We start from the raw sequence: 27,557 nt of genomic DNA, 5'->3' as shown, positions 1-27,557 counted from the left end.
TGTCCGGAGTGATCACCCATCAAGGTCAACGTTTTTTAAAGTTCTTTTTTTTTAAGATTTTATTTATTCATTTGACAGAGAGAGAGAGCACACAAGTAGGCAGAGCGCAGGCACAGGGAGAGGGAGGAGGCTCCCCACTGAGCAGAGAGCCCAATGCAGGACCCCATCCCAGGACCCTGGGATCATGACCTGAGCCAAAGGCAGACGTTTAATTGACTGCACCACCCAGATGCCCCTTAAAGTTCTTTTTTAGCTTAGTACCCCTAAGAATTCAGATTTCTATATTCTAATATGTACCTACTGGTTCCCCAAAAAACTTGCTGAAACACTGACGCTATGGGAAGATGAGGCTTGTTTTGTTGCTGTTGTTGTTGGAGCCCAACACAGGACTCGAACTCACAACCCTGAGATCAAGAGTCAGGGGCTTAACCACTGAGCTACCCAGGCGCCCCAAGATGAGGCTTGTTTTTGTCCACTGGCTTTGAGGACTCTGGCACACAGCTGACGGGCCCTGAGGACCTAGTTTTGAGGCCAAAGGACCAGGGACTTAACCTTAAAGACGAGGATGCCCCTTTCCGGTTGTGCATTCCTCCCACCTGCCCGCCCACACACTTGGTCCCCTGAGCTCTCGAAGCCACGCCTTTTCCGGCCTTGGCCCCACCCCTTCCTCCGGAGAAGGCCCGCCTTCTGGGCGCAATGCCCGCTGGGTCCTCGGGCACGTACCACCGGCGTCTCTGTGAGGGTGATGGGTCGGTGCTACCGGTTGGGCGCCGGCCTGTGTCAGCGCCCCTACGTGTGGGCCCCCAGGGCTCCCGGAGTGGCCTTCCGGGCACTTTGAGGGTTTCCCGCGGCCGCCGTCCCTGTGCGCGTCCCCGTCGGACCCGGCAAGTGGCGCGGTCCGGGGTGGGGCCTGCGGCGGCCGAGGGACGCGCCGCAGGTGAGCAGCGCGCTCCGGGGGGGACCTGGGCCGCGGCAGCGGGCCCGAGGAGTCCGAACGGAGGACCAGGGATCCGGGGGCAGCCTGGGGCCGGCTGGACTGCAGCCGCCGCCTCGTGCGTCCTCCCCTGGGCCCTTCGGCCGGCCGGGGCCGCGGCGGCTCCCTCAGCGAGGGCTCCCTCCTCAGGGAGCTAGCCTCTCCGGGGACGGGCAGACAGACCCACTCCCGACTGCGACAGAATCCCTGCCCACCCCAGCCTCCCGAGGGAGCGCGCCCTGACCGCAGGACCGAGGGCCCCGGGTCCCCTCCCCGGCAGGCCTCGCAGGTGCACGTCCCGGCGCGGGAGGGACTGACAGTGGATGGAGCGCCTCCCCCTCCCCGCGCTACTAGCGGCAGGGGTGTAGGCTGCGGACGCACTGAGCCCGGGAGAGACGCTCTGCCCCCACGCGCGTGGCTGGCGCCAGAACGCGCGCACACACCCCTAACTGGCCCACGCGCTGTCCGGGTGAGCGTCGTGCTGCTCCCCTCCCACCGGAGTCCGAGGTTGGCAGGCTCTGAGCTGCTAAGGCCCCTTTCCAGCCCGGGAGACGCGAACTCAGGGCCTTGCTTGCCCCTGACCGCCTCCCAGTACCACCCAGGCTGAGGTTCTGCATCCATCCTGGCATGCGGTCTTTCAGCGCCTGGCCCAGGCAGACACGGGGGCTGCTTGTGGCTAGGGTGGGTGGGACCTGGCCCTGACGTTTTCTTTGCAGGAATCGCCAGCCTCACCATGGACCCAGAGTGCTCCCAACTCCTCCCGGCTCTCTGTGCCGTTCTGGCAGACCCCAGGCAGCCCGTGGCAGATGACACCTGTTTGGAGAAGCTGCTGGACTGGTTTAAAACAATAACTGAAGCTGGTAAGGGGGAGGGTGCTGCTGCTGACTGTCTCCTGGAGGCCAGAGGGTGCGGGGGACTCCCCTGTGCAGGGGGAAGGGGTGACCCCCTGGTTCCTTTCCTTCCCATCCTAGAGAGTCCCTCTGGCTAGTTAGGGACGCATCAAGCTAAAGCCTGAGGGAACGAGCAGGGGACAGCTTGATCCTGAAGTTCTTATCTGCTTCCAGCCCTGATTCAGGCCTCTTCTTGTTCAGTTCAGGCTAGATGGCTGCAGAGGAACTTATTTTGTTGTTACTGTTGCGTTTATTTGTTTCAAGAAATCACTTTTTGTTATTATGAAACTAATACCTGTTCTTTAGATAAACCTTGAACAACATGAAGGAGTAAAGAAAAAAATTAAACCACCATCAACTTTCTAATTTCTTCTCAGCCCTTTTTCCTAACACATCATAAAGCTGCGTTTTTCTTTTTAATTTTATTTATTGAGAGAGAGAGAGAGGGGACACTGGTGCAAGTGGGGGGAGGGGCAGAGGGAGAGAGAGAGAGAGAATCTGAGCAGACTCCCCACTGAGCGTGGAGCCCCACTAGGGGCTTGATCCCACAACCCTGAGATCATGACCTGAGCTGAAATCAAGAGTCAGACGGTTAACCGACTGAGCCACTCAGGCGCCCCAGAGCTGCATTTGTCTTATAAAAATGAAGTCACACCATAGATATAACATGGTGTCTTGCTTTTTCTCTGTTTACCATTATGGTGGGAGTTTTCTCTCGCATGTGTTGATTGTATCGACTCCATGCTGTGTGAACGGACTGTAATTTATACAATCACACCCATATTATTAGATGTCTTTGTTTCGGATGTTCCTTAGTATAAATAACGTTGGCTTCTTATGTAAATCTTTTCACGTAGACAATCGATCTCTTGGCTGGTAGTGACCTTAGGATAGAGCCCATGTCGTTAATTTCTGCAGTTAGTTCATTTGGTTTATCCTGCTCTTTTCCTCTCCTTTGACTTGAACGTCTCGGTCGCTCTTCTCTAATACACACACGTAAGGCTGCACACTTCTCTGGAGGCTGCGTCCTGCTCGTTTTACTTTGAGGTGCTTTTGTCATTGTTTTGAGATATTTCACACCCTTCATTGTGATTTTTTTCTCCTTCACGCACAAGCGATTTAGAGGGGTATCTTTTAGCTTCACAATGTGGGGTTTTCATGTCTTATTATCATTGACTTTAACTTATTTTATCAGACTCAGAAAATACATATATTTTGATTTCTTTGAATCCGTCCAGGTTTTTACTGTGGCAGAGCGCAATTTTTTCTTGCTGCGTTTCTGGTATTTGTAGAGTCCTCACTTGCGGCCTGAGTTTTAGTCAAATTGTAAAACTTACTTTTAGATCGGTTTCTTTGAGACATAATTTACATACCGGGGAATTGACCCGAAGTGTACAACTGATTGGTTTTCAGTTCACACACAGGGGGTACAAGCATGCCGCAGTGTGATCTTGCAGCACGGTCCTCCCTTTAAAGGAAGCGGGGTGCTGCCCGCAGTTCACCTCTCCCCCGGCCAGCCTGTATTCCGTCGGCCTCAGCGCTCTGCACACTGCAGGCCCGCGGTGTCCTTACGCATTGGTTTGCTGGATTGTTTTTGAGATGGGAAGACCCTACCCTGGGATTGTGGATTCAACAGTTTTTCCTTGAAGTTCCATTTTGTATTTTCATTTACAAATCTCGAAGCTAGATAGGTCCGTGTAGGCGTAGACCGTTCCACCTTTGCACAGCGACTTTCTTCCGAAAGCACCGGTGATGCTTTTTGCTTTCAAGTCCGGTTTGTCGGCTGTTCCTCTTGCTGCAGCCGCTCTTCGAAGGCGGGAAGCTGCGCGCTGCGCCCTCACCGCTGTGCTCCCAGCCCTTCTGCCCCGTCCTGCTTCCTGCTTCCTCAGTTCTGGCTTGTTCTCAATTTAGTATGAGCAACTCTTGAACAGACGATCTGCTTCATTTGTCAAGTTTACTGTTCTGTTCGAACCTGTGTTCTTTAGTATTTTTTTCAGAGCTTCCCATGCCGTGTCTTTGTTCCTTTTTCCTCCTCTTTTGCCCTCCATTGGATTGATAAAGCTTTTGTTTCTAAAATTTTTTCCTTTTCTGGTTTTGAAGTTATGCATTCCACTTATGTTCTTTAGTGGTTACCTTCACAGAAACAGGATTTTAAAAGTCAAAGTTAAAAAAAAAAGTCAAAAGTTAACTAGACTCTCTATCCGTTCCACCAACAGGAGGATCTCAGAGCACTTTAACTCCAGCCCAGCACAATTTTCATGTTATTATTGTCTAGAATTTTGATTGTATCTGTTTTTTGTTTTTTTTTTTTTTTCAGATTTTTATTTATTCATTTGAGACAGATACAGAGAGAGAGCACAAGCAGGGAGAGAGGGAGAGGGAGAAACAGACTCCCCACTGAGCTGGGAGCCCGACATGGGGCTCGATCCCAGGACCTGGAGATCATGACCTGGGCCGAAGGCAGACGCTTAACCGTCTGAGCCACCGAGGTGCCCCTCTTGTTTTAAAACCCATCAAAACTTGTTTAATTTTTACAGTTGGTGCTTTTTTAGATTCACTGACGTGTTTCTTGGTTTCTCAGATTCATCCTTCTCTCTTCTTCATGCTGTTCTTTTTCCTTCTCACTGTACCACGTTCATTGGTGGTTGTGTCCACGAGGGCCTCTCAACGGGAAACTCTGCCAGCCTGTGCCCCACATTTCCCTCTGCCCACCCGGGTGCCTTTGAACCGCGGCGTTGCGGGGTATAGACCTCTTTGGTACCACATCTGGAAAAGGATGGCTGTTCCGTTCTACTTCCTTGCGTGTAGGACTCTTGGTGTAAGAAGAAGCATCCACTTGAGAGGTTAAGTGGTCTCCTGCTTTAATTTGCATTTCTTTTGTTGTAGTCAGCAGCAACGGAAGGCCTGTTCTGGTTTGCTGGGCCCTTGTGTTTCCTGTCCTGTCCCTTACCTGATGTGGAGGTGATGCCGGTTTGTGCCCTCCCATTGAGTTTGGGTCGTGACTCCTTTGTTGTGGTTGTTGCAAATATTTTCTTCCAGTGAGATTCCTAAACTTAACAGTGGGAGAGAAAGAGATCTGGGAATTGCCAGAAGAATGGTCCTTTGGGGGAGGCCTGGCTGGCTCAGTTGGAAGAGTGTGCGACTCTTGATCTCAGGGTTGTGAGTTCGAGCCCCATGTTGAGTGTAGAGATGACTTAAATAAATAAAACTTGAAAGGGGGGAGCCCCTGGGTGGTATAGTTGGTTAAGCGTCCGACTCTTTATTTTGGTTCAGGTCATGATCTCAGGGTCATGGGATCAAGCAGTTAGGCTCCATGCTCAGAGGGGAGTCTGCTTGGCATTCTCTCTCTCCCTCTGCTCCTCCCCCACCCATGCATGCATGCGTACGCATGTGCTGTGTTTCTGTCTCAAATAAATAAATCTTTAAAAACAAAAAAGAACAGTCCTTTAGGGCAAGCTGCATCACTGTGCCCCAGTGACCCCCTCCCTGGCTGGGCCTGCCCCCAGGGTCCAGTCTCCTGTTGTTACAGGGGAACCCCTGCCTGGTGGAGCTGCTGTGCCACATGCTGAAACCCCAGGACCTGAGTTCCAGAGTCCTCGCCTTCTCACTTCGCCTCACGGGGGTACTGGCAGCCCAGGAAGATTGCTTCCAGTATCTTCAGGTGAGCCTGGGTCCTCCTACCTGAGTGCCCTGCCGAGAAGTACATGGCTCACTTCTCTGCAGGTGCACAAAACAGTGGCGGCCTCCATGGCCCCTCGGTCTCTGAAGTGCGCTGCCCCATGTTGTGACTTGTACCACCAGCTTTTTATTCCTGAGTGTGATCCTTCTTTGAAAAACTGGCCAGGAATGATGTTGGAGTAAAAGGGTCAGATTTTTGGAATCAGAGCTGGGGTTGACTCAGCCTTCTGAGCCTTGGTTTCCCCCTGTGACAGGAGAGTTGTATGTGTCACATGGAACCGTCACGACGGTTAAGCAAGACCGTTGATTTCCCAGTCAGTCCTGCTGGATGAATGAATGAGTGACTCGAGAATTTCTCCATAGTATTAAGGCATGGAGCTTGGAGAGGCCCCCCAGAGCCGTGCGTCTTACAGCTTTGCACACCCCTGCACGGGCACAGCTGGGTTGGTTAGGTGATGCCCAATGGGAGCATGTCTGGCCCTGCGATGGCATCTCTTGGCACCTCTCGGAGCCTCACCAGCTCTCAGGAAGGCACATCAACTTTCTCGGACCCAGTGTGTGCAGGGCCCTGGGAAGGCCATGGTGTGATGCAGTCGCTTGAAGAGAGGACAGTAGTGGGGAGGCATGTGTCCTCTCAGCAGCTTCGGGATGCCGTTCATGGGCGCCCCTCAGTCCTGCAGTGCACACGCCCCAGAGGTGCAGCCCGGCACAGCTTTGCTGTGGACCGACTTTCCAGGATGTTCTCTGGCAGCTCGCTATGCCAAAGTGTGTTTTGGGGCCTAAGTTTGTGCTTGCCGTTCTCCTGGGATACACATACTCATGCACGGCTACCCGTGGTACTTTGCGGTTTGTAAAGCTCTTCAGGTTTGCAGGATCACTTTGATTTTATCCTGGTGGCTGTGGCCAGGCAGCAGACCAGCGGGCTTCATTTCGCAGATGAGGAGACAGGGGAGGCCTCATGTAGGAGCCCTGCGGAAGTGGCAGCGCCCACACTAGACCTGCAGGAGTCTGCCGCTGGCTGCCTGCAGGGCCGAGGGGCCTGGGCCAGGGATGGGCTCTCCGCTGCAAAGAGAGGCTGCTCTCCCCCACCACTGCTGTCCCCTCCCCGGGGCCCGTGGCACTAGGTGGCCTCCTGTTCCCTTCCCGGCTGCCCCTGCACAGATTCCTGGGAGGTCCCACAGCCCCACGGGCCCCTCCTCAGCCACAGCTGCTCTGCAGTCTCAGTGTCTAGGCAGGGGACATGCAGACGGACTGAGCAAGGCAGGGGCTGAGCCTCTGTACCCGCCCCGTTGGCGAGGGGCTTTCACTTTGGGAGGGTCCCCCTTCGGTGACAAAGGCTCCCACAGGGGGCCTTCCCTGTGAACCACCAGCCATGGCGCCCCTCAGGGGCCCGTGGCTGCTGTAGAGTTAGACTCCTATCCTGAGCAGTCGGAGTCTGTGTCCGAGGTCTCGCTGTCCCTGGTCCTGGAGTCTGAGATGATCGGAGGGGTCCCTTGCACCTTGAGGGTCGGGCCGTAGCCAAACAGGATGCCCTGTGGCTTGGCCTGGGCACGACACAGGCTCTGACTGCCCTTGCTGTGGCACAGATGGGCTCGGAGCGAATGGCCGCACCAGCAAGCAGCAGCCTCGGTAAGAGGCAGCATCGGGTTTCCCACACACTGTGTTGAAACCCAGTAGTGAACGAGAATCTTACACCCTGGCAGGAAGTGTAGGACAAGGCACGATCGGACCGTGGGCGTCCCTAAGCCGGTGGAGCTTGAGTGGGGAGTTAGCCACTGCCAGCTGGGGTTGGGGGGGGTCGCAGCTGGGTTGTAAAGTGTTCGAACAGGTGCGAGGAGTAGGGTGGCCGGACACAGGTCTGCTGGGGCATCCAGAGTAGGGGATACCCGGAGGAGGGTGGGTGCCCTGGTGGACCCCACAGCCCCAGCTCAGGAGTTCAGTAGGCTGTGGAGACCATCGGGGTCCTGGAGCCCAATGTCCTCGTCAGAGGTGGACTTTTGGAGGTAAAACTCATGGTACTGTTTTGGGGGGCGGATTTCTGAAGTAAACAACTAACAGGATTGATGAACTTTTATTTAAAACCCAGTTCTTTTCCCAAAGCTGCCCCCTGGCAGGCAGACGTGGCTGTGCTGGGGGCCTCTGGGGCCGGCACTGGTGGTCACCTGGCACCTCCCAGAAGCGCAGCTGCCTGTGGGCTCCTCGTGTTGGCAGCGAGTGAGAAAGTCCCAGAGAATTGCCTTAACCCTTGAACGACAGAAAAACCGTCTCTGATCCACCTATCTCCTGGGACCGGGCCCAGCTCACACTTCCTTCTCTGCTTCCCAGCAGGGGGAGTTGCTGCCCAAGCTCTTTGGGGAGGCGGGACCCCTAGGAGGAGCCGCCTGGACCTCCCCCACCGTGCGCAGCGGCTGGATCCAGGGTCTGCGCTCCCTGGCGCAGCACCCCAGTGCCCTGCACTTCCTGGCCGACTGCGGTGAGTGCCCCTGCCTGCTCCGCCCTCGGCCTGTGGCCCTGCCGCATCTGTGGGGACCCGGGACATCATGGCACCTTGCTAGCTGCGTCTGTGTGTCTGAAAGTGGCTGTAATGTCACGCTGCTGTAAGGAGCACATGGGGGAACGGGGCGGGGGGCCTCGAGGTCACGGCAGTGTCCTTGGCTCACAGGGTAGATCCAGCAGTGGGGGTGACTTTGAAATTAATTAGGATCAAAAGCCTCCTTGCAAGGATCTAACGCTGCTGCCCCTGGAGCTTTCCCATGCAGGCTGCCCGACCTCTGAACAGAGGGGAGGCGGGGGCCCTAGTGGTGCCGGCTCTGAAGTCTGGCCATGAGAGCCGCTCAGTGGTTTTAGCATCTCTGCCCTCTCCCTCGGATTCTGTCCCAGCTGAAGCCCGTTTTCTTCTCTCCCTGCCCTGTCCCCTACCCCAGGTGCCGTTGACACCATCTTCTCCCTGCAGGAAGATTCCAGCCTGTTTGTGGCCTCGGCAGCCGGGCAGCTCCTGGTGCACATCCTGGGCTTGTCTATGCCAGGCCCAGCCGGGGGGCCCCCCAGCCTGCAGGCTGGTGATTGGCCGGCGTGTGCTCAGAAGATCGTGGGTCACATCGAAGAGTCCCTGCGCGCCACAGCTACCCCACAGATCACACAGGCTCTAAACGTCCTGACCACCACATTCGGGCACTGCCACGACCCTTGGACGCAAGTTCTGTGGGTGCGGCTGAGTCCGCTCGTGGCCGGTCTGCTGGAGAAAGACCCCGTCCCGGCTGCACACTCGCTCGTGGATCTTCTCCTCAGTGTGGCCCGGTCAGTTCCTCTGGGGTGTAGCCGGGGGTGGGCCGGAGTTGGGGGTGCTGTTTCTCTTGGGAAGTCTTAAGGTAGCTGTTAGATCTGGGGCCACATCTTGTGGGCTCCCGCAGGGCACCAACCAGGGGCAGGGGAATGCCAGAGGGGGTCTGAAAGCCCGCACGCCTAGGAAGGACTCTGTCTCAGCTGGACATACCCAGTCCAGGGCTGTGGCAGTCGGGCACTACGAGGGCTTTGGTGGGCAGGACAGAGAACTGATTTACTTTCTGGGCTTCTCTGCAGCTCTCCTGGGCTGAGTTCTTCCAGCTGCGGCCTATGGGAGACTCTGGCTCAAACTCTGAGCCATCTGAGCCCCACCCAAGCAGGGCCGTTGGCGTTAGGGATCCTGAAACTGCAGGACTGGTAAGGATTGGGGCTTATGTCGTGTGAGGACAGGCAGAGAGGTCTCGGGCATGGCCCTCATGGTCAGGGAACTTTTGGGGAGCTCCTGAAACCAGAGAAGAGTCAGAGGCGGCCATCAGGGATGTAGTTGGGCCATAGTCTGGTTACTGCCAAGGCCTTGCCGGAGGCTGTGGCATCCACGTGCTGTAGAGACAGAATAATGTTTTCAAACAAAAGCTTTGTAGGCTCCCCAAAGAGAAAACAGACTCGGGGCTGCTTCGCTCAGAGCAGGGCTAGATTTGTACCCAGGATCCACTTGCTCAGCTGCCCTCTGCCCCCCTCCCCAGTGGCCTTAGCACATCGCCGGGGTGGATTCTAGGGGCCCTGGGATGATAGAGGGGGACCTAGTAGGCAGGAGTCGTCAGACAGCTTCCCGCAGGGAGAGGGCAGGATGCATGGCTCCAAAAAGATGGGAAGAACGAGGGCGTCTTTCCAGGGTTCTGGGCAGATGAGACGTGGTCATGTTGGTCCAGGTTGGGGGTGAACGTCGCCACAGGACCCACTCCCCAGAGGGGGGCTGGGGGTACAGTGCAAGCCTGGCTCTGGGCTCCAGGCTTTCCAGATGTTCAGGGAGAGGTAGTAGTCTGACAGGGGAGGGCCGGGCAGCCGGCCCGGAGGGAGAATTCTGTGCTAGCTTAGCCTCCCACCTGACCCTGAACGCAAGAACGCTGGAGATGAAGCCCCGGGAACGCTCCCAGGAGGTGGGCCTCCCATCCCCCTGGCCCTCAGTAGGCACCGTCCATTGGAGCAGGTGTGGCCCATCCTTCGAGGGGCTGCTCCTGGGGCCTGGGGAGGTGCTTTCTAGCAGCTTCCGTGGAGTCCCCTGCTGGCAGCCTGCGTGCTGGTGGCCTGAGTGCTGGTCACAGTGCTTGCAAAGAAGCTGTCTCTCAAGAGGGTGTCTGGATCACCAGCACTGGCCTCTTTGCCCCAGACTTGCTGGGGATGTTAGCGGGGCAGCCGGCTCAGCCCAGGGTCGGGAAGCGGCACTCACTGTGTCCTCTGTGCTTAGTCCACAGGCACTGAGGGCCCAGGCCTTTGCTGTCCTCCTCCAGCCTCTGGCCTGTGTCCTTAAAGCCACGGCTCAGGACCCCGGACCCTCTGGTATGCTGCTTCCCTAAGGGTGGGCAGGTGCAGGAGGGCAGGCCACTGGGGTCCGGGGCGTGTCCTTGGTGTTGGGGCAAGTCAGTGGGCAGCAGGGTACCCAGCTCGCCACCCCTGCTGAGAGTGCAGGGGCCTGGGTAGGGGCTGTTGTCACAGGCCTGACTGCTCCTCATCTTGCGTCCCTACCATGGGATGAACGGGGCAGCATCACCCCTGGTGGGCGTCATCCAGGTGGCCCGAGTAGCTGGGTGGTTACGTGGGCCTGCACCACATGGTGGTTCCCGACCCAGAATAGGCACACCGGCTGTCCCCCTGGATGCGTCTAGATTCTGTGACCAGGGTGATGGGGGGGTTGGCCTCCCCTGCCGTGACTGATCTTGCTTCAGCCTCGCGGTGTGCCGAGGATTAGCGAAGGGGACCCACGTGTGCCTAGTAGCCCCGTGTTGAGCATAGGGACCAGTGTCCTGAGCAGCGGGACTGGCCCAGGAACAGGCTGTGGGGAGAGCTGGGCTCCATGGCTCAGGAGCCCCGTAGGCAGGTTCAGAGAGCCCAGTTCTGGCCAGCCCATGTCACCGTGGGCGCGTCACCAGCCTCCGGTCCTGGTCCAGCATGCGGTGGCAGCTGCAGGGTGGGTGGCCGGCAGCGAGGCCTGCAGCAGCATGTGGCAGGTGCCCGCTGATTGGGCGCGGCCTCTGGCTTGGCCCGCAGGCGTGCTGGACGGTATCGTGGGTGACTCCATGACGGCGGACATGCTCCTCCCCTCCAAGGCGGCCTGTGTGGGGCTCCTGTGCCGGACCCTGGCCCACCTGGAGCTGCTGCTGCCCCTGGTGAGTGCGGCCCGGGCCCGAGTCTGCAGCGGCAGGGGGACTGGGGGCCTGCACTGACTGCCCCCTCTCTCCCAGCCCCAGCGCCCCTGCCCCTGGCCTCAGGCGCCCCTGCTGGGGGCCGCGGTGACCCTCCTGCAGCTGTGCGGGGGCTCAGCAAGGCCCACCTCTGATGCGGGGCGCCACCTCTGTGCACTCCTGCTGGGGTGCGTGCGGGTCCAGCGGGCGGCCCTCGATTTCCTGGGGACGCTGTCGGAGGGGACAGGTAAGGCAGAGCGCCCCCGCGGGCCCCGCTTGCCTGCTGCGCCGGGGCCGCCAGCCTCTGTGCGTCTTCTCTGGGGGCGCGGGTGGGATTCGGCTGGCCGTGGGTCCTGTCCCCTGCTTTCCTCGGACTGACGCGCTCTTGTGCTGGGGAGGCTCTTGGAGGGGAAGGCTGGGTGCTTCCTCCATGTCTGTCTCAGGCCCCCGAGAGCTGGTGACGCAGGTGTTCGCTGTCCTTCTGGAATATCTCAGGAGCCCAGACTCCAGCCCCACGGTACAGGCACGGGGTGCAGGGGGAGAGAGGGGAGGAGGGGGAAACGTGTGGGGAGGACCCCTGCAGGCCTCTGCGGGACCGGAGGTGCTGCTTTTTTTTTTTTTAGATTGATGTAGGTAGAGAGCAGGGAGAGGGCAGAGGGAGAGGGAGAGAATTTCAAGCAGACTCTGTGCTGAGCGCAGAGCCTGACGCGGGGGGCTCCATCTCACGACCCTGAGATCATGGCCTGAGCTGAAACCGAGAGTCGGACGCTTAGCCAACTGAGCCACCCAGGTGCCCCCAGACTCTCTTTCTAAATTGAGGGGCAGCCGGCGGCTCGGGGTTTGACCCAGGGCCTAGTGGTGGTGAGGACTGAGCACCAGGGGAGCTGAGCCATGGAGAGCAGGGAATTCTCTATGAGAGTGGGGACTGGAGCCAGACGGGCCCTGCACTTGGGATCCAAACTCTTTGTCAGCATTCTCTGCAAACATGCTCCTTGTCATGGCCCCATGGTGGCTGGGCTCTGGTGGGTGCAGGGTGAACGCCCCCTGCCATCGAGCAGGCAGTTAGAGGTTGGGACAGCAGGCCTGGTGGCTGCCTGCGCCTTTGAGGAAAGAGGGCCTGGAGAGTCTGTCCAGTGGTGGGGTTCCTGACGGGAGCTGTCTCCTCCTCCTGTCTCGTGACCCGGGATGTCAGCTCTGCCACTGCCTGGTGCTTCTGCCTCCCAAAAACGAAACCCAGGGCTGCCTTCTCCCTGCCCCCGGGGCCCCATCTTGTGTCACAGAGCAGGGACAGGAGCACCGGGTGGCGGACAGGGGCAGGCAGGCCAGCTCCCCCCTCACTGCTCCTGGCCCTGCAGCCTTGCTTTGCCTGCTCCAGGTTCTGAAGAAGGCCTTCCAGGCCACATTCAGGTGGCTCCTGAGCTCACCCAAGACCCCTGGCTGCTGGGATCTGGATCCCCATGCCCTGCTGTTCCTGAGAGGTAATCCGGGCCCTTCCCAGCTAAACCGAGGGAGTCCCAGGGGTGAGCAGTTGGGAGCAGGGCGGGCCTGGCCTGGGCCCCTCTGAGCTGCCCCTCCTGCCCCAGACCTGCTCCCTGTGCTGCAGAAGCGTCTGTGCAGCCCCTGCTGGGAGGTGAGGGACTCCGGCCTCGAGTTTCTGACCCAGATGACCAGACACTGGGGAGGTGAGTGCTGGGCGGGAGGGGGCCTGGCCTCGACACACCGGTTGTCTCTTGGTGGCTTTGGGAAGCAGATCACCGAGCCTGCCCTTGGAGAAGCGAGGGAGGAGGCTGCGGGCTCTGGCCTTGGTCACAGCCGGTTGTGGCCGCTTGGACCCCCAGGGCAGGCCGGCTTCAGACACGCGCTCCTCGCTTCGGAGGTACCCAAGCTCACCGAGCAGCTCCTACGAGATCCTGAGAGTTACGTCCGTGCCAGCGCAGTAACTGCCATGGGGCAGCTCTCCAGCCAGGGGTTGTGTGTCCCCGCCGCCGGCCCCGAGCACCCAGGGGGCCAGCAGGTAGGAGCCGGTGGGGCCCCAGGTAGCCCACACCTGGCGGCTGTCTTGATGCCCAGGGCCTAGTGGGTTGGCCACCCAGGGTCAGGCAGTCTGGGGCCAGGGTTCTGTCAGGGATGTTTCCTGAATCCCCGGCTCTTCTTCCAAGCGGCCCTGTCATTTGGATGTGGTCACCGCTGTTTGATGCACGAGCAGATGGAGGGCTGAGGGGAAGAGCAGGTTTTGCCCCGGACCTGCATGGCCGGGGGTTCTCTTTGGGGCGGGGGTTCTGTGCCCGGCCGCGGGGGCCCTGCCTGCCCCTCTCCCCTCCCACGGCCTCTCTGTCCTCCAGAAGAGCCTGCTCGCGGAGCTGCTGCACATCCTCTCCACGGACTCAGAGGGATTCCCGCGGAGGGCCGTCATGCAGGTCTTCACCCAGTGGCTCAGGGACAGCCATGCTGACGTGGCAGGGGACACGGAACAGTTTGTGGCTGGGGTGCTCCAGGTAGCCAGCCAGGATCTGGACTGGGAGGTCCGGGCTCAGGGCCTGGAGCTGGCGCTGGTGTTCCTGGAGCAGACGCTGGGCCAGCCCCGCTCCCACTGTCCCTGTGCCATGACCCCGGCCGTGGCGGCCCCCGTCGGCCCGCTGGCCCAGGCCCTGCAGCCGCTCTGCCGAGTGCGGCTCTTTGAGTTCGCCTTTCGTGCCTTGTTTGACTGTGACCGACCCGTGGCTCAGAAGTCCTGTGATCTTCTCCTCTTCCTGAGGGCCAAGACGGCTTCCTCCGGCAGCCTGCAGGAGTCCCGGAGCAGCCCCCATGTGGCCTCCGTGGAGGCCGCCCTGCAGAGGTGGCAGGCGGGCGATCAGGCCCAGCCCCTGGGGGACCTGGAGCCCGAGGTCGTGCTGGCCGTGCTGAGGTCTCTGGACCTGGAGGGCCTTCAGGGGGCTCTGGCCGAGAGCAGCGACCATGTGGAGAAGAGCCCTCAGTCGCTCCTGCAGGACATGCTGGCCACGGTGGGCGTCCTGGGGGGGAATGAGGCCGACTGCTACTAAGGCAGCCCACTGGCGACATGCCCGGGCTCCCCCTCCCCTGTGCCACGTCCCTGCCTTGGGACCCTGTTGTCCTGAGAGCTCTGGCCAGCCGGGCAGCACGAGGGACCTTTTGGGGAGACCGGGACCAGGTGGGACCGACCAGGTTGACGAGTCCGTCTTGTTGTAAGAAGAAAGAAGTGGCTTATTTTTTACTCAAAATAAATGGCGTTTGGCAGTGCCGCTGGGTTAACCTGTGTTCTGACTGCCGCGGGGGTAGGTCCCGGGCCCAGTGGGGCTTTGGAGAAGCATCTGAGGAGGGATTTCTCTGCTGGACAACCACGTGCTCCGCGGGTATGTGTTGGGGGGTCTCGACCCACTGTGCCCCAGCGATGCCCAGACGTCAGAGAGACAGGAGCTTGGGCTGGAGAGTGTCTGGCCCTGGATTGTAGCCCCTGGTGATAGTGACCCCAGGTCGGACCAAGGCCGGGTCTCCAGCCTCTGAACCCCCAGGATCACCATACGCTCGTAGTGACTGAAAGCCTGCTGGTCTCAGCTGACCAGACGGGGAGAGCTGCTGGTGATAACGTCGGGGGGAGTCGGGGCCCGGGTCAGTGACCAGGCGGCCGTGTGGCTACACCCGGGCCAGCTCTGCCGTCCCCGGGCCGTGGGACCCTGGGCACGTTGCTCCCTCTTGGAACCTGTTTTCTCCTCTGTGAAACGGAGATTGTCCCCTTTGCCTCCCACAGGGAAGTGTCCTGGAGTTCTGAAGCAGCTGATATGGTCAAAGAAGAAATCTCGAGAAATTTAGAAACATTTTTAAATAAAAGTGAAAATACAACTTCGGGGAGTTCGTGGGATTACGCGGTGCTCCGAGGGAGGGCACAGCATTGAGTGCAGAGATGAGGGGCGTCTCAAACCAACAGGCTCTACCTTCCATAACTAGAAAAAGAACAGATTAAATCTAAGGCAGAAAGGAAAGAATAGTAAAAACTGGACTCGAGATCAGTAAAATTGAAAATAGGAAATGAGTGGAGAAAATCGTCTAAGCCAAAAGCTGATTCTGTGACGAGATGAGTAAGTAAGGTTGATAAGCTGACTATGGAAGAGGGTACAAAGTAGGAGCCCCCGAAGGGAAAGTGGGGAGCTCACTGCAGGCCTGGCAGACACTGAAAACCTCCAGGAATAATGAAGGGGTCCTGCAAGCAGGTTCGGGCCCACAGACTTGACCTAGATGAGATGGGCCAATCCCTTGAAAGACACAATCTTGCCAAAACTCACACAGGAAGAAATACAGGATCTCAATAGGCCTGTTTCTGTTAAGGAAATGGGGTCAATGATCCGTAACTTTCTGAAACAGAGCATGGGGCCCAGATGGGTGTGCTGGTGAGCTCCAGCCGACACTCGAGGCAGTGAGCGCTCTGCCGTCTTCCAGAGCGCTCGTTCTGTGAGGCGTCACCCTGACGCCCAAATCAGAGATGCGCCAGGAAAGCGCTGGAGACCAGGATGCCACGAACAGAGATGGTAGGCAACGTCGACGCACCGGCAGGACGAATCCGACAAGGTAGAAAAAGCCCGACGCTGCCACCCAGTGGGACTCATCCCAGGTGGGCAAGGCTGGGTCAGCCATCCCGTCCACCGGCTAAAGGAGAAAAAGCAGATGCGGAAAAAGCGTCTGATAAACCCTGTCCTGCCCCGTCCTGCCCGCAGAGGTGAAGGCCCCACAGCCTCTGCCTCCATCACAGAGACTTCTGGAGGGAGAGAGGTGTGTGGGGGGGGACCTGCTCTGGGAAGCTGCTGTGCGAGGCCGCTGGGGCTGTCCCGGCGCGGGCCCGGTGGATTCGGCCCGCCAGCCGCACCCGCGGTCACGTCCTGGCCCCGCCACTCACGGGCTGCTGTGTCCTGGGCGGGTCCCCTGCCTCCGCTGAGTTCCGTGTGGGCCGCACCGGGCAGTGGAGAGCCGACGGGGGGATGTGGTGTGTGGCTCTGTGGCTCAAAGACGGCGGTTGATACGTGTTAGCTCCTCACTTTACTCCGTCTTTAACTGCTGTGCCCCCGAGCTCGTGTGGATTGGCCTGCTCTCCTGCTCTGCCCACCTCCTTCCCCTGGCTTCACACACCACCCTCACGCTCCTGCCCAGACTTCTCTATGAGCCCTGGACCTGCACGCCCACTGCCCACGGGTCAGCTGCCCTGGGACGGGGCAAGGACACTGCACCCATCGTAACACTTTCCTGCGTCCGCTGCCTCTCTTGTGGGTTCCGGAGGCCGCCTTGTCATGGGTCTCCTTCCCCCCCAGGCTTCCCTCCCTCCAGTCTGTTCTCCCTGGCTGCCAGAGTGACCTGTCTAAACCTGGTCATTTTCCCTTCCCTGCCTAGAACCTGCCATGGCTCCCCGTTGCCAGCAGGCTGCACACAAGATCCTTTGGGCCAGGTGCCCATCAGCCTGTCCAGCAGGATCCCTTGCAGAGCCCTACCTTATTCTCCTGGAGAATCACTCACGGGAGACTATGTGAGTCACGGGCCGTGGCTAGATCTCTGGCCCTCTGTCAGGGTCAGCTTCAGCAGGCGGTCGGCGGCGGGCCTGGGAGCCCGCACATATAGCCAGCACCGCGGGAGAGCCGAGCGAGGCCCATCCCTGTTTGGGCTGTTCCTAAGATGTCATCCTGTCCCCATCCTTCTGGGGGTACGCTGACACCAAGTGTAGGCTCCGAGCTGGCGGCTGCTTCTTCCAGCACGTGGAGGTCCACGGAGCACGCTCCACTGTCCCCGACTCCCACTGCCCTGGCCAAGAGCTCACTGCCCGCCTCACTGCAGTTCCTGAAGGTAACCCGTCTTTTCTCTGCGGCTGCTCTTACCATTTGTCTTCTTGTCTTTGGGTTTCTGCAATTTTACTATTGTGTAGGTGGGGGGGGGGTTGTTGTTGTCGAATTCCTGGGATTCACTGGGATTCTTGAATCTGGATATTTTTCCATCAGCTCTGGCAAATTCTCACCCGTGCTTTCAGATGTCCCTGCTCCGTATTGTCTCGCTTCTCCTAGAACGCCAGTAAACATCTGCAATCGTGTTTGATTTCTCTGTGTTCCATTCTCTCTGTGCTTTTTGAGAATTTGTCATCACTCCGTATAGCTTCTGCCGTGTGCTGGTACTTTCGAGCTTGCTCTGTGTGTCTTTGAACACAACAGGCTGTTACTGTGTGGCCTGTGTCTACACTAGTCGTGGTGACACCAGCTGCTTATCAGGCACTTAAGAGGTCATGGCTGGGATACCGAGTTCCCTCACTGCTCACAGAGTGTTCCTCTGCAGGGCAGCTTTCCTCCCGGCGCTGAAAGGGGACCCAGGCCCCTCTGTTCTGGTCCTAAGGCTCCTGAGGGTTTGGGTCCATGCCAGGTGTGCAAAAATGAGAGGAGAGCACGAAGGATCCAACAGCAGCGGCTTCGTGGGCAGGGTGCGGAAGGCACACGTCACTACGCATGTTCCCTGGCCCGGGCTTCAGTCCCGTGGCCATGCCCAACAGCGCCGCACTCTGGGGGGCGTGGGGAGGCCGAGCATGGTCGGGGGAGAGTGACTGGTGCCAGCCAGCCAGGATCTGCCACAACGTGTGACAGTCCCAGGATCCAGGTCTGTCTCGGTGCCTGCCCATGGCACCTCATTTCCGCCTGTTGTTGGCTGCTAACCGTGCGCTCCCCACTGGCTTTCCACCTGGAGGCCTAGGATGAAGGGGAGCTCTCCTAGGGAGGAGCTCAGTGGGGACCAACCCCAGCGCACGCTCACGGCTTGAACCTGGGAGCTCCGCCCCGCTGACGTGGCCCTGGGTCTGGAGTGGGCTCTGGGACTTTGAGGAACTGTGGTCCTCTTGCTGTTACTTCTTCCTGCACGAGGTCACTCTGGTGCGCCTCCCTGGGGTTCCCAGCAGGATCAGGGGGCAGGTGCAACTCTGATCCGTTCCCACCCGAAGAGCGTAGCCCTTCAGGTTTTCAGTTTAGGGTGAAGTGGGTCTTCGTGGGCAGAACTGGCTCTGACTTCTGCCCTCTGACCCCATGAGTGCACCCAACAGGTCTTGGCAGGTGTTGACAGATGCTCTCTGGACACAAGGGTGCCAGCCAATCAGAATGGACGTTGGCTGGTGTGTCCAATCACGGTGCAGCAGCTGACCGCGAGCACTGTTGCTATGCAGATTTCTCTTCCCAGGGAGAGCAGGCTAGATTATCTGGGCCACCCATGTCACTGCAAACAGGGAGATCGTGGGCCCTAACACCACCTGGAGGAGCACGGAAGTGCTCACGGGAGAGTGGGGAAATTGCACGCTCAGACACAAGCCCTCCGGGGGACTCAGCTCAGGGAAGGAGGGCAGATGCCCGGTGGGGCCGGAGCTCTGAGACGCAGTTCCCGCTGAACAGAGACTGAAAAAAGTCACGGCATCTCTGACCCACTAGCATGTGGTTACCCAGGAAGTGTAAGGTTTCCACTCAGGTGTCCACGGAGAGGAAAACTTAGAGAATGAAAGGTCTGATCCAGCCGGGTCCTGTGACCACCTGGGAGCTGGGACTAATAAAGCCGCCCTCTGTGTGCTGCTGGCTCCTGGGAGGCAGAGGTGGACCTCACACATGTGTCTCCATCGCTAGGTTCTAGCACTGGGCTGGCGCATAGTAGGGCTGTGTACTGCCCACACACTCTGGTCTGGTCCTCAGCATCTGGGGGGCGGGCGGTGAGGGTGCTCAGCATGTGCTGACTGCATGAGATTGGGTGGCTGGTGGCCAGGGCCCTTGGAAAAGCGTGTATCAGTTAGCTACTGCTGTGTGACAATTCCTTGCTAGCCAGTGACTTAAAACAACAGCATTTGGTTGTGTCTGAAAGGTCTGGGGGGCCAGCCAGGCACTGCTGCTTCTCTGGGCTTGCCCTCCTGCATCTGGGCTCAGCTAGGGACTTGGCCGGGGGCTGGCTGTTCCGGGGAGGTCTCAGCGGGGATGGCTCAGGCCCCCTTTGTCCTCGCACCTTCCAGCAGGCCAGCCGGGCTTGCTCTCATGCTGTTGCTCCAGCCCAGAGAGAACAGGCAGAGGGGGCCTGAGCTCAGCACTGGTACAGTGTCACTCCTGTCACCTTTTATTGGCCAAAGCAAGTCACGAGACAGGCTCAGATGTGAAGGGCACACAGATGGTTCTGGGAGGGATGGAGAATTGGGGATGCCTTTGGGGTCGATCTTCTGCAGAGGGGGAGCCCTGAACCCTCGCCCCATTGAGCCAGCCTCTAAGAGCAGGGGAGGCTGGGCCTTTCTGCTCCCAGAGCTACTGACCCGCCTGGGATGGGCCTTCGGTGGGCCAGTGGGGACAATAGTCCAGCCTCAGGGCACGACCCCAAGTCCTTTGTGAGCCAGGCCCATGCCCAGGCACGGCAGCCAGCACAGGAGGTTTGTTGAATGACTGAATGACCGAGTCAGCTCCCGTAGTATGTAGCAAAAGGAAATCCTGAACTTCCTTCTCCGGGTGCAAGCCTAGTCTGGGGCTGGTGGGGGGGGGGGCATCTCTACTCAGGGGAGCATGCCCCCTGTGCCTGCCTGGGAGCCCGAGGCCAGAGACCTCGGGCCTCGTCCCCTCCGTGGAGACTGTGTTCCCTGCACTTGTCTGTTCCTGTCAGAGCCAAGATGTGTCGCCATGGAAACCGCCTGGCAAACACGCCGGCAGGCAGAGGCGGCAAACAGCAGCTCGGGCGCCTGTTGCAGTGAGGGTGGTGGGGATGGCATGAGCGAGCGAGCACGCCTGGCTGTGTGTGTGCGACCCGTGTGTGGGGGGGCAGTGAGGGCTCGGGGCAGCGTGCGGGGAGGGCTGTGGCCCGGGCGTGCACTGTGCACGCGTGCAAATGGAGGCAGGTGTGTCCACACGCGGGCAGGGCGCGTGCAGGGGTGGGGGCTGACGTGCTGCGATGCATGGCAGCGCATCCACCTGGTCTGAGCGCTCAGTAGGAGCCAGGCGTCGCGCTGGATGCGGGCGGGAACGCGACAGATGTGGCCGCAGTGCCCCGCCCATGGCACGCCATTCCAGGCCGAGGACAGCCGCTGAGCAGGTAGGCGCGTGTCAGGAGGGCTTCTGTGAAGAAGTCGCCGTCGGGCTAAGCGTGGAGCGGGTGTCGTCCCAGCCAAGCGGGGATGGGGGCTCCGGGTAGAAGACCCTGCCCGGCCAGGGCCTGGAGGTGGGCTGGGTGGGGAGGGCAGCAAGGGGTGGTGACCGGAGCGCCTGGGGCCCTGCACGGGTGGGAAACCGGGTGGGGGTTGCAGGATGCCTTCTAGGCAGAGGGACCCCGGAGGGTGAAAGAGGGTGGTGTCTGGGACGCACAGAGCCGGGGGTAAGTGTGGGACATGGCGGGCCAGGTGGCCACCTCAGGGGCTCCGGGGGAAGGCTGGGCTTTAAGAACAAGGGGAGTCCTTGAGAGGCTTCGTGGGGCTCAGGGCTTCATCCAGCTGCGGGTGTGTGGCTTGGAGGGGGCCCCAGGGAGGCCTGAGCCGTCATACAGGTGAGGCCGGGCAGCCTGGCCGGAGCGGGGGGGTGGTCCGGAGATGGTCTGGAGGTTGACCAGAGGCTCCCTGGTGACGGGGCCGGTGAGGGAGCGTCTACTGGGATGGGAAACGCTGGGGGAAGTGGGCACAGGGGGAAGGCTCGGGTGTGCACCTGAAGGTGAAGTGCGTGCGGCCCCCAGGCCTGCCCCAGGAGCGCGCAGAACACGCTCGGAGCTCAGAGCTCAGAGCTCAGACAGGCCGGACCCCACCGCTGCCCGGGGCCCCAGCTCCAGCCGCTCCGGCCCCTCCGGGCGGGGCGGGGTATGCAGCACCGGGAAGAACGCAGCCCCGGGTGGGACTTCCTGGCACTCAGGGAGCGCGCCCGTGTCCTTGGCATCCACCCCCAGCCGCTGTAGCTCTGGGGCCGGGTTGCAGGTGTGGATGTAGCGGGGGCTCACGGCCTCGCGGGGAACGAGGGCCCTGCAGCAGGACCGACTGGTTCCGCAGCCCTCCCTGCTCTGGCTGGTGAGAGATGCAGGCTGGGTGCCTCAGGAAGGCCCTGTGACACCGGCTCCCCACACCCCTGCAGCCTGGTCGTGTCGGGCTGATTCTGGCCCCACTTGGGACCCCTCCCCTGCCACCCTCCCTGACTGAGCCCCTCCTCCTGGGCTTGCTTGGAGAAGCTTCTGGACCATGGGGTCCGAGGAACTGAAACCGGCCACAAAGCTGGCCCCCTCCCCCCAGGTAGGGCTCGGTGTGGCCAGGCCTCCCTCCTCACAGGCCTGCTCAGAGCCGCCCACCCGCCTGGGGTCTGCTCCCCCTGGACTTCGGGCCTCCCCAGGCCCCCCCTTCAGGGCGGGGGTGGGGGGCAGGCACACCTGCCAAGTAGGCTGGAGGACATCCCAAATCCTGACCACGTGGCCTCACGTGGGCCTCCTGGCAAGTCACCAGACCCTAAACTTCGAGGCACCGTGTGCAGCAGAGATGCGTGGAACTGAGCGGTGTGTGCCCAGGCTGCCTTGGGGTCAGACGCCTGCTGGAGTATGGAGCATGGCCCATGTTCCTGCCCCGTCAGCACTGATGGCCCCCCGAGCTGCACGAGGCTGCTGATTCTGGTTGGGGAAATGGGGCTGGCGGGGAGAACGGCCCGTCTGTCCGGAGCACCCCCCCACCGCCCCCACTGTCACGCTGGGCACGGGGCCGTCTCCGTCCTGGGAGCACCTGCCCTGCTCCGGGCCCCAAGGGTGGAGCTGTTGCGGCTGCTGGGGCCCGGACCAGGGGCTGTGTGGTCCCTGGAGCCCAGGGGGCCACCTCCAGAGTCCAGGTGACCCTGACAGGGACCAATGTCGCCAGGGCATGGGGGCTGCCTTCTCTGGAGGGGGCGTGTGCTCCAGCCGCGTGCCCACCGGGTTTCTCTGTGTCTCTGAGAAGAGTGCGGACTCTCTCCGGTGCCCTGACCTCCCCAAACCAGGAGAGGCACGAGGATGTGCCAGAGGGAGACAGACTCGGGCGGAGGGGACATTGGTCAGAGCAGTCCCCCCGGGCCCCCACTCCCCCCGCAGGCTTGGCCGAGCCCGTGGGGAGCGGTCCTCAGTGTGTGGCCCCAGCCAGCCTGACTGCCCTCTGCGGGGCGCAAGGGCTTTCTGAGCCTGCATCGGAGGGGATACTAATCCGGAGCTTGGAGGGTGGCCCCCCGGGCTGGGCCCTTCTGGCAGCCCCAGCCTTGCTCGGCCCCTCACGCCCACCTGTGCCACCTCCAACCCCAGGGGCTCCTGTCCTACCCCCCCCCCCCATGGCTGAGAGGGCCCTCGGTCAGCCCCGAGCTGGAGGTGAGGGGCCGCGGCTCCAGGAGCTGGGAGTCCCTGGGCGCCCAGTGTGGGCTGGTACAGGGTGGGCGTTCGGGCGGGCGGTTCCAGTCTGGCAGGTGGTTGGGGGGACGTTAGCTTCGCCTTGCATTTCTCCAGCGAACGCAGCTCGGCTCCAGGAGCTGCTGGGCCGGGAGGCCTGGGGAAGCTGAGGCACGCGCAGGGAGGCCCTGAATCCATGTCCCTGCCCCATTCGAAATGACCCCAAGTCCCGTAGGCCAGCGCGAGATCCTCCCACGGCCTGGGCCTGATGTTCAAACCTGAGCATCACCTGCCTCCCCGGCGCTGCTCCCAGGTGACATAGTGAAAGACATGGACGCCCCTGCCGGGGCCATCGGTCCCTTGCCTTTGTTCCAGGGCCCTTGACCACCCCCCGCCCCCCATGTAGCCCTGCTGCCCTTCTTGAGCCCTTCACCTCCCCTCCAGGACGTGCCTTTCCCCCGAGGCCCCGCCCACTCTGAGCTAGAGTCTCTCCGGCTGGCGGGACCCCCCTCTGCCCCAGAGCCCAGCACCCCTCATCCCCCTCATGTGGCACAAGCTCCGCAGACCCGTCCTCGGCGCCTCCGTCTCCGGTCTCCGCGGGGCTCTGTCCGCCTTCGCCGTGCCTGGTGTCCTGGGACAGAACAGCCCAGACGGGCCTGGCCTCCGGCCCCCCAGCGCCGCGCCCGGTGCACCGCAGCTGTGTAAGCGTTTGCTCAGAGGCTCTCGGGAGGGTCCTTCCCGCCGCCTTCAGCTCCTGCTGGCCCTGGCGTGCCGCGCTTGTGCTCAGAGCCTCCACCGCAGCCTCCGGGGTCGCCTAGCCTTCGCCCAGGGTCTTCTACGCTCTGTCACCGAGACGGACACCTGCCACTCTGATCCAGGGTGATCTCATCTCGAAATTCTTACCTTAATTCCTCCTACAAAGACCCTTACTCCCAGTGAGATCCCACTCTGAGGCCGCAGGTGGGTCTCTAGCCAACCCGCTCCCAGGAAGCAGGTGCAGTGAGGTGAGGGAGCTTCCCCAGAGCTCACATCTGTCCAGGCCAGAGGATGGGCAGTGAGCACGGAGGTGGGAACGGTACCCTTTTGACTATGTGGCTGAAAAGACAGGGGACCCCCACGTCACTGCCTGTTTCTAGAATTGGCTCTAACGAGGTGACGTCACGGGCGAGGTCTGGGGTCTGAGGCCAATGTGCCCCGGGGGCAGCGCGGAGGGGGCCGGTGGGGAGGCGGGTGTCCACGGAGCCGCTCTCGGGTTCCCGGGTCTCTGACCCCCCACAGGCAGAAACCGGACACCCTCCCTGCACCGCACGTCCAGCGTGTCGCCCGTGAGCCAGACTCTGTTTGTGCAGATTTATCCCAAGGGGGAGAGAATCGGATACGCGTGCCGCAGAGATGCATGGAAATGAGATTAGCACAGATTATACACACGTAAAATAGTGAGGAAACTGGGGGAAAAAACACAGAACATCCCGACCCAGGTGAATCATCCACGAAACACAGCGCACACCAGGTGGGGACGCCGGCTGCTGGTTGTTGTCAGGGAAGGCGCTTCGCGTGCAGCCGCCCGCGGGACGGGACGTGTGGCGTAAACCCCTGAAAAGCAGATTTAGACACGGAGAGAAAAATCATCTGCAGGACGTCGGGCAGAAAGTTGAGAGATGACCTCTCAACGGTCTTCTTTGTTTTCCTTCATTTCTCAGAATTTTCCAAATCTGCTACAATGGACGTTTGTTGTCACATCCTTTCTTACGGTTTAAGCAACAAACTCCCATGATGACCAATCCCTCAGCCATCCGTGGGGGTACTTGTCTCCCCGGCGGGTGGGCGGCCGGCCCGGGAGGGCCTGGGAAGCCAGCGGCCCCGAGCAGGGCAGCACCGGGCTCAAAGGGAGCCCTCACCATAGAGGTTTCCGGAAGGAAAAGGGCCGCTTGGGGGGAGAAATTGGAGCCGGAGCGGTAAGGCCAGCCTTCGGACGGGGGCTCCTCTCTGCACGCGGGGCCCGCTCCCCGCTCGGGGTTGTGGCGCGGGGGCCCTGGGCGGAGCGGGGTGCCGCTCTCGTGGCTGCTGGCTGTGGGGGCCCATCGGCAGCCGGGCCGCCCTGGACGCGGGAGAGGAGGTGGCCCTGGCTCGGGGTGTGTGCCTTGAGAAGGGAGCCCCCCGGCCGGCTCCCCCTGACACCAGCCCCAGCTACCCACCTCACCTGTTCCCTGTGCTTTCGGGGTCCCAAGCCAGAGCCCAGCGCCGTCGGGACTCAGAAGAGCGGCTGCTTGAATTGGCGGGTGTGTCTGGGCCCCCCACATGGGAGGCCGGGCTGCACTGCCCAGTGTGCCCTGTTGGACTGCTCCCGTGCTTCCCTGGGGGACGGCACGCGCGGGGCCGCGTGACCAGACTCTGGTCCGGGACGTCCGTGTGCGGTCGGGGGGGCCGCTGATAACCTGGGGCTGTGGGGCTGGGGCAGCGCCTCCCTGGGAGGAGCGCCAGGGAGGGGCCTCCGGGCTTCCGGGTCTCTCTTGGTTTGGGGAGCTCAAGGGGCACCGCATTCGCAGCCGAGAGAGGGGTGGGGTCCTGGGGGCCGTGTGGGGGCCCAGGTGTCCCCTGAAGCCAGAAGGGAACCTCGCCGTGTGGGAATGTCGTGCCCCGGCTGTCCCCGGGGTCCTTCCCCAGCTGTGCAGAGGCCCCCACCACACCTCCGGTGTCCAGGCTGGGACGGGCTCGGAGCGCTGAGGGCACAGCTGCTCCTGTGGGCGCCAGGAGAGCAGTTCTCCCTCGTTGTTAATGGGATGCCAGCATCTGCTGTGGGTTCTCTGCACGGTTGATGGGACCGTCACCAGGGGCGAGGGCACCTCCTGCCCCCACAGCCCAGACTGCAGCCCTGGCCCCTGCCCCAACATTCTCCCCGACCGCATTCTAGAACATTCTCCGTCTGCACTCCTGAGCTCCTGTGGTCGCTCATTCCTCCCGTCACACCACATTCCCTGAAAGAACGGTAGGGGCCCCCGTTTGCCCGCCTGCCAGTTACCCTCAGCCCTTACCACCACTCGACAGGACAGCTTCGTCCAGGGGGGGCCCCAGAAACCTGAGAGCCCCGCGCAGAGGGCGCCTCCCAGTCCTCCCTCCCCGATGCCCCTCCTGGGTGCCCTCCTGGGTGCCTCTCTCTGGGCCACTGCAGCGCCACCCCGCCCCCACCACAGTGCTTCTCCCTGGTCCGTCCTGCACACGTGGCCACGAAGGGGTGCGGGTGAGGGTGTCGGGAGAGGTGCGTGTCCACAACACACCGGCCTGTGGTCCAAGCCCAGGGTCCCCCCCATCTCCCCTCACCGTGGCCAAGGCGTCCTAAACGGGTCTCAGACTTCGTACCCCCAGAACTCTGGTTTTTTTCCCGTTAGCAGTTCTCGTTGTGAGATCTGGCACACTTGCGAAGGAATCATGAACCCCATCTTCCTAATCTGAGTGTGGAGCACGGCCCTGTGGCCAAGCATGGGGAAGCTCCCAGGACTCCAGGCCAGGGTGGGGTGCTCCTTCCTGCTCAGAGGGGTGCCGACGGGTGGGGTGATGGGGGCCAGGCCGGAGCCCAGGAGGGCACAGGGTGGCTCATGGCCAGAGCAGGCCCCGGTTCCCGAGGAGGTGGGCTGCCTTGGGAGCTTCTGCTGCCCACACCCACCCATTCTGGGGATATCTTAGGGCTCCCCAGCCCGATGCTTCCGGGACAGGTGGCCTGAGGGCCGCCGAGGGTCAGCCAGGTGACATGGCCCCAAACCATGGGCTGCGTCTGTGCCCTCGGCGTCCCGGGCTCGGGGGTGCCGACGGGCCCGGAGGGTCGGACCGAGACTTCTCTCCCTCCCAGTCCGGCTCAGGGGTGGTGCCGACTGAGGTTTGAGGGCATATGTGACCGCAGTTGGACACGAACGGAAGAGCTAGAGTCGGTTACGCTTTTATTTGACGGTATAAAGTGTTTCTCCACCCAGCAAATACCGACCACCTGCTATGTCCCAGGCACTGACGCAGATTTCAGGGACAGACCGCTCGTGTCCCCGCGTGGATTTATGACACAGAGGGAGGGAGGGAGGGAGGGAGGGAGGGATGGTGAGCAGGGAAACCGGGTTCAGCCTCACACAGTCGTACGAACTACAAACTGGACCAGGGTGAGCCGGGGAGCGCGGGAGGGGTCCGTGCACCGTGCGTGGTCAGGGAGGCCTCTGCAGGGCTGCGTGAGCCAGAGAGCAGGCGCGAAGGCCACATGGGGAAGAATGTTCCAGATGAGAACACAGAGACCCAGGAGGAAGACCACAGTGACCACGCCGGGTGACGTCTGGAGCCGCGTGAGGTCAGGACGAGAACTGGGGTTTGGGACAAGACGATGCGATGCACCTTTGGAGCCACACGGACCTCGGTTTCTGTCTCTGGGACCACTTACGGGACCACTTACTCCCTGAGCCTCCGTTTCCCCAACTGCAAAATGGGATGGCAGTGCTTTCTGCCCTGCTGGGTTGGCGTAAGCATTACCCGAGCTGACCGCATCATCCGGCCCCTGGTCCAGCGCCTGGAGGACCCGCGCCCCCGAGGGACGTTCAGCGCATCCTGTGCTGCTGCAGGGGTGCACGTGCTGAGTTCCGAGGGACTGTCACAGAGGCCCTGTCTGGCCGGCGCTCTGCAGGTGACATAGCTGAGGGGCAGCCCCGCGGACCAGGACCTTTGGCGTCTCCGTCTTGCAGGTAAGGAAAGAGCTCAGATGGGAAAGGACTTTCGCTGGCCTGGTAGCCCGAGGAGCGAGTCTTCGGCGGCCCGGCGGGGCGGACGCGCTCTGGAGACACGCAGCGAAGCTCGGGCAAGCACCGATCCAGGGACAGCAGAAGGGACCTCTCCTCCACCTGCGTCAAGACCTGCCCAGCCCCGCGGGAGTGGCCTGTGGCCGTGGCCTCCTGGGAACCGCACACCGAAACCCAGTTCCCGAGGGGGAGACGTGGCCCGTGGGAGCGGCGGGAC

General features: G+C 61.1%; 1 protein-coding gene across 4 annotated transcripts; it reads left to right on the top strand.

The window, feature by feature from the left end:
* The first annotated feature begins 704 nt into the window (after positions 1–704).
* BRAT1 (BRCA1 associated ATM activator 1) lies at positions 705–14,492 on the top strand. 4 transcript variants are annotated; one of them, XM_088016758.1, is made up of 14 exons: positions 705–937; positions 1,690–1,833; positions 5,370–5,524; positions 7,870–8,014; positions 8,466–8,838; positions 9,121–9,240; positions 10,289–10,380; positions 11,089–11,207; positions 11,283–11,469; positions 11,666–11,739; positions 12,598–12,700; positions 12,806–12,904; positions 13,061–13,236; positions 13,568–14,492. In XM_088016758.1, exons 2-14 carry the CDS (start codon positions 1,707–1,709, stop codon positions 14,261–14,263), a joined length of 2,466 nt encoding a protein of 821 aa, XP_087872884.1. In that variant the 5' UTR covers positions 705–937; positions 1,690–1,706; the 3' UTR covers positions 14,264–14,492. The 4 variants fall into 4 exon arrangements, with proteins under 4 accessions (XP_087872884.1, XP_027947696.1, XP_027947697.1 ...); XM_028091895.2 differs by having other exon boundaries at positions 13,565–14,492; XM_028091896.2 differs by having other exon boundaries at positions 7,867–8,014.
* The last annotated feature ends 13,065 nt before the right edge of the window (positions 14,493–27,557 follow it).

This window comes from Eumetopias jubatus, unplaced genomic scaffold, assembly GCF_037043125.1.
Source record: "Eumetopias jubatus isolate StellerSeaLion01/CBP00866 unplaced genomic scaffold, mEumJub1_p1.0 scaffold_12, whole genome shotgun sequence".
Lineage (NCBI taxonomy): Eukaryota > Metazoa > Chordata > Mammalia > Carnivora > Otariidae > Eumetopias > Eumetopias jubatus.
This window is presented reverse-complemented; position numbering and strand designations above follow the sequence as displayed.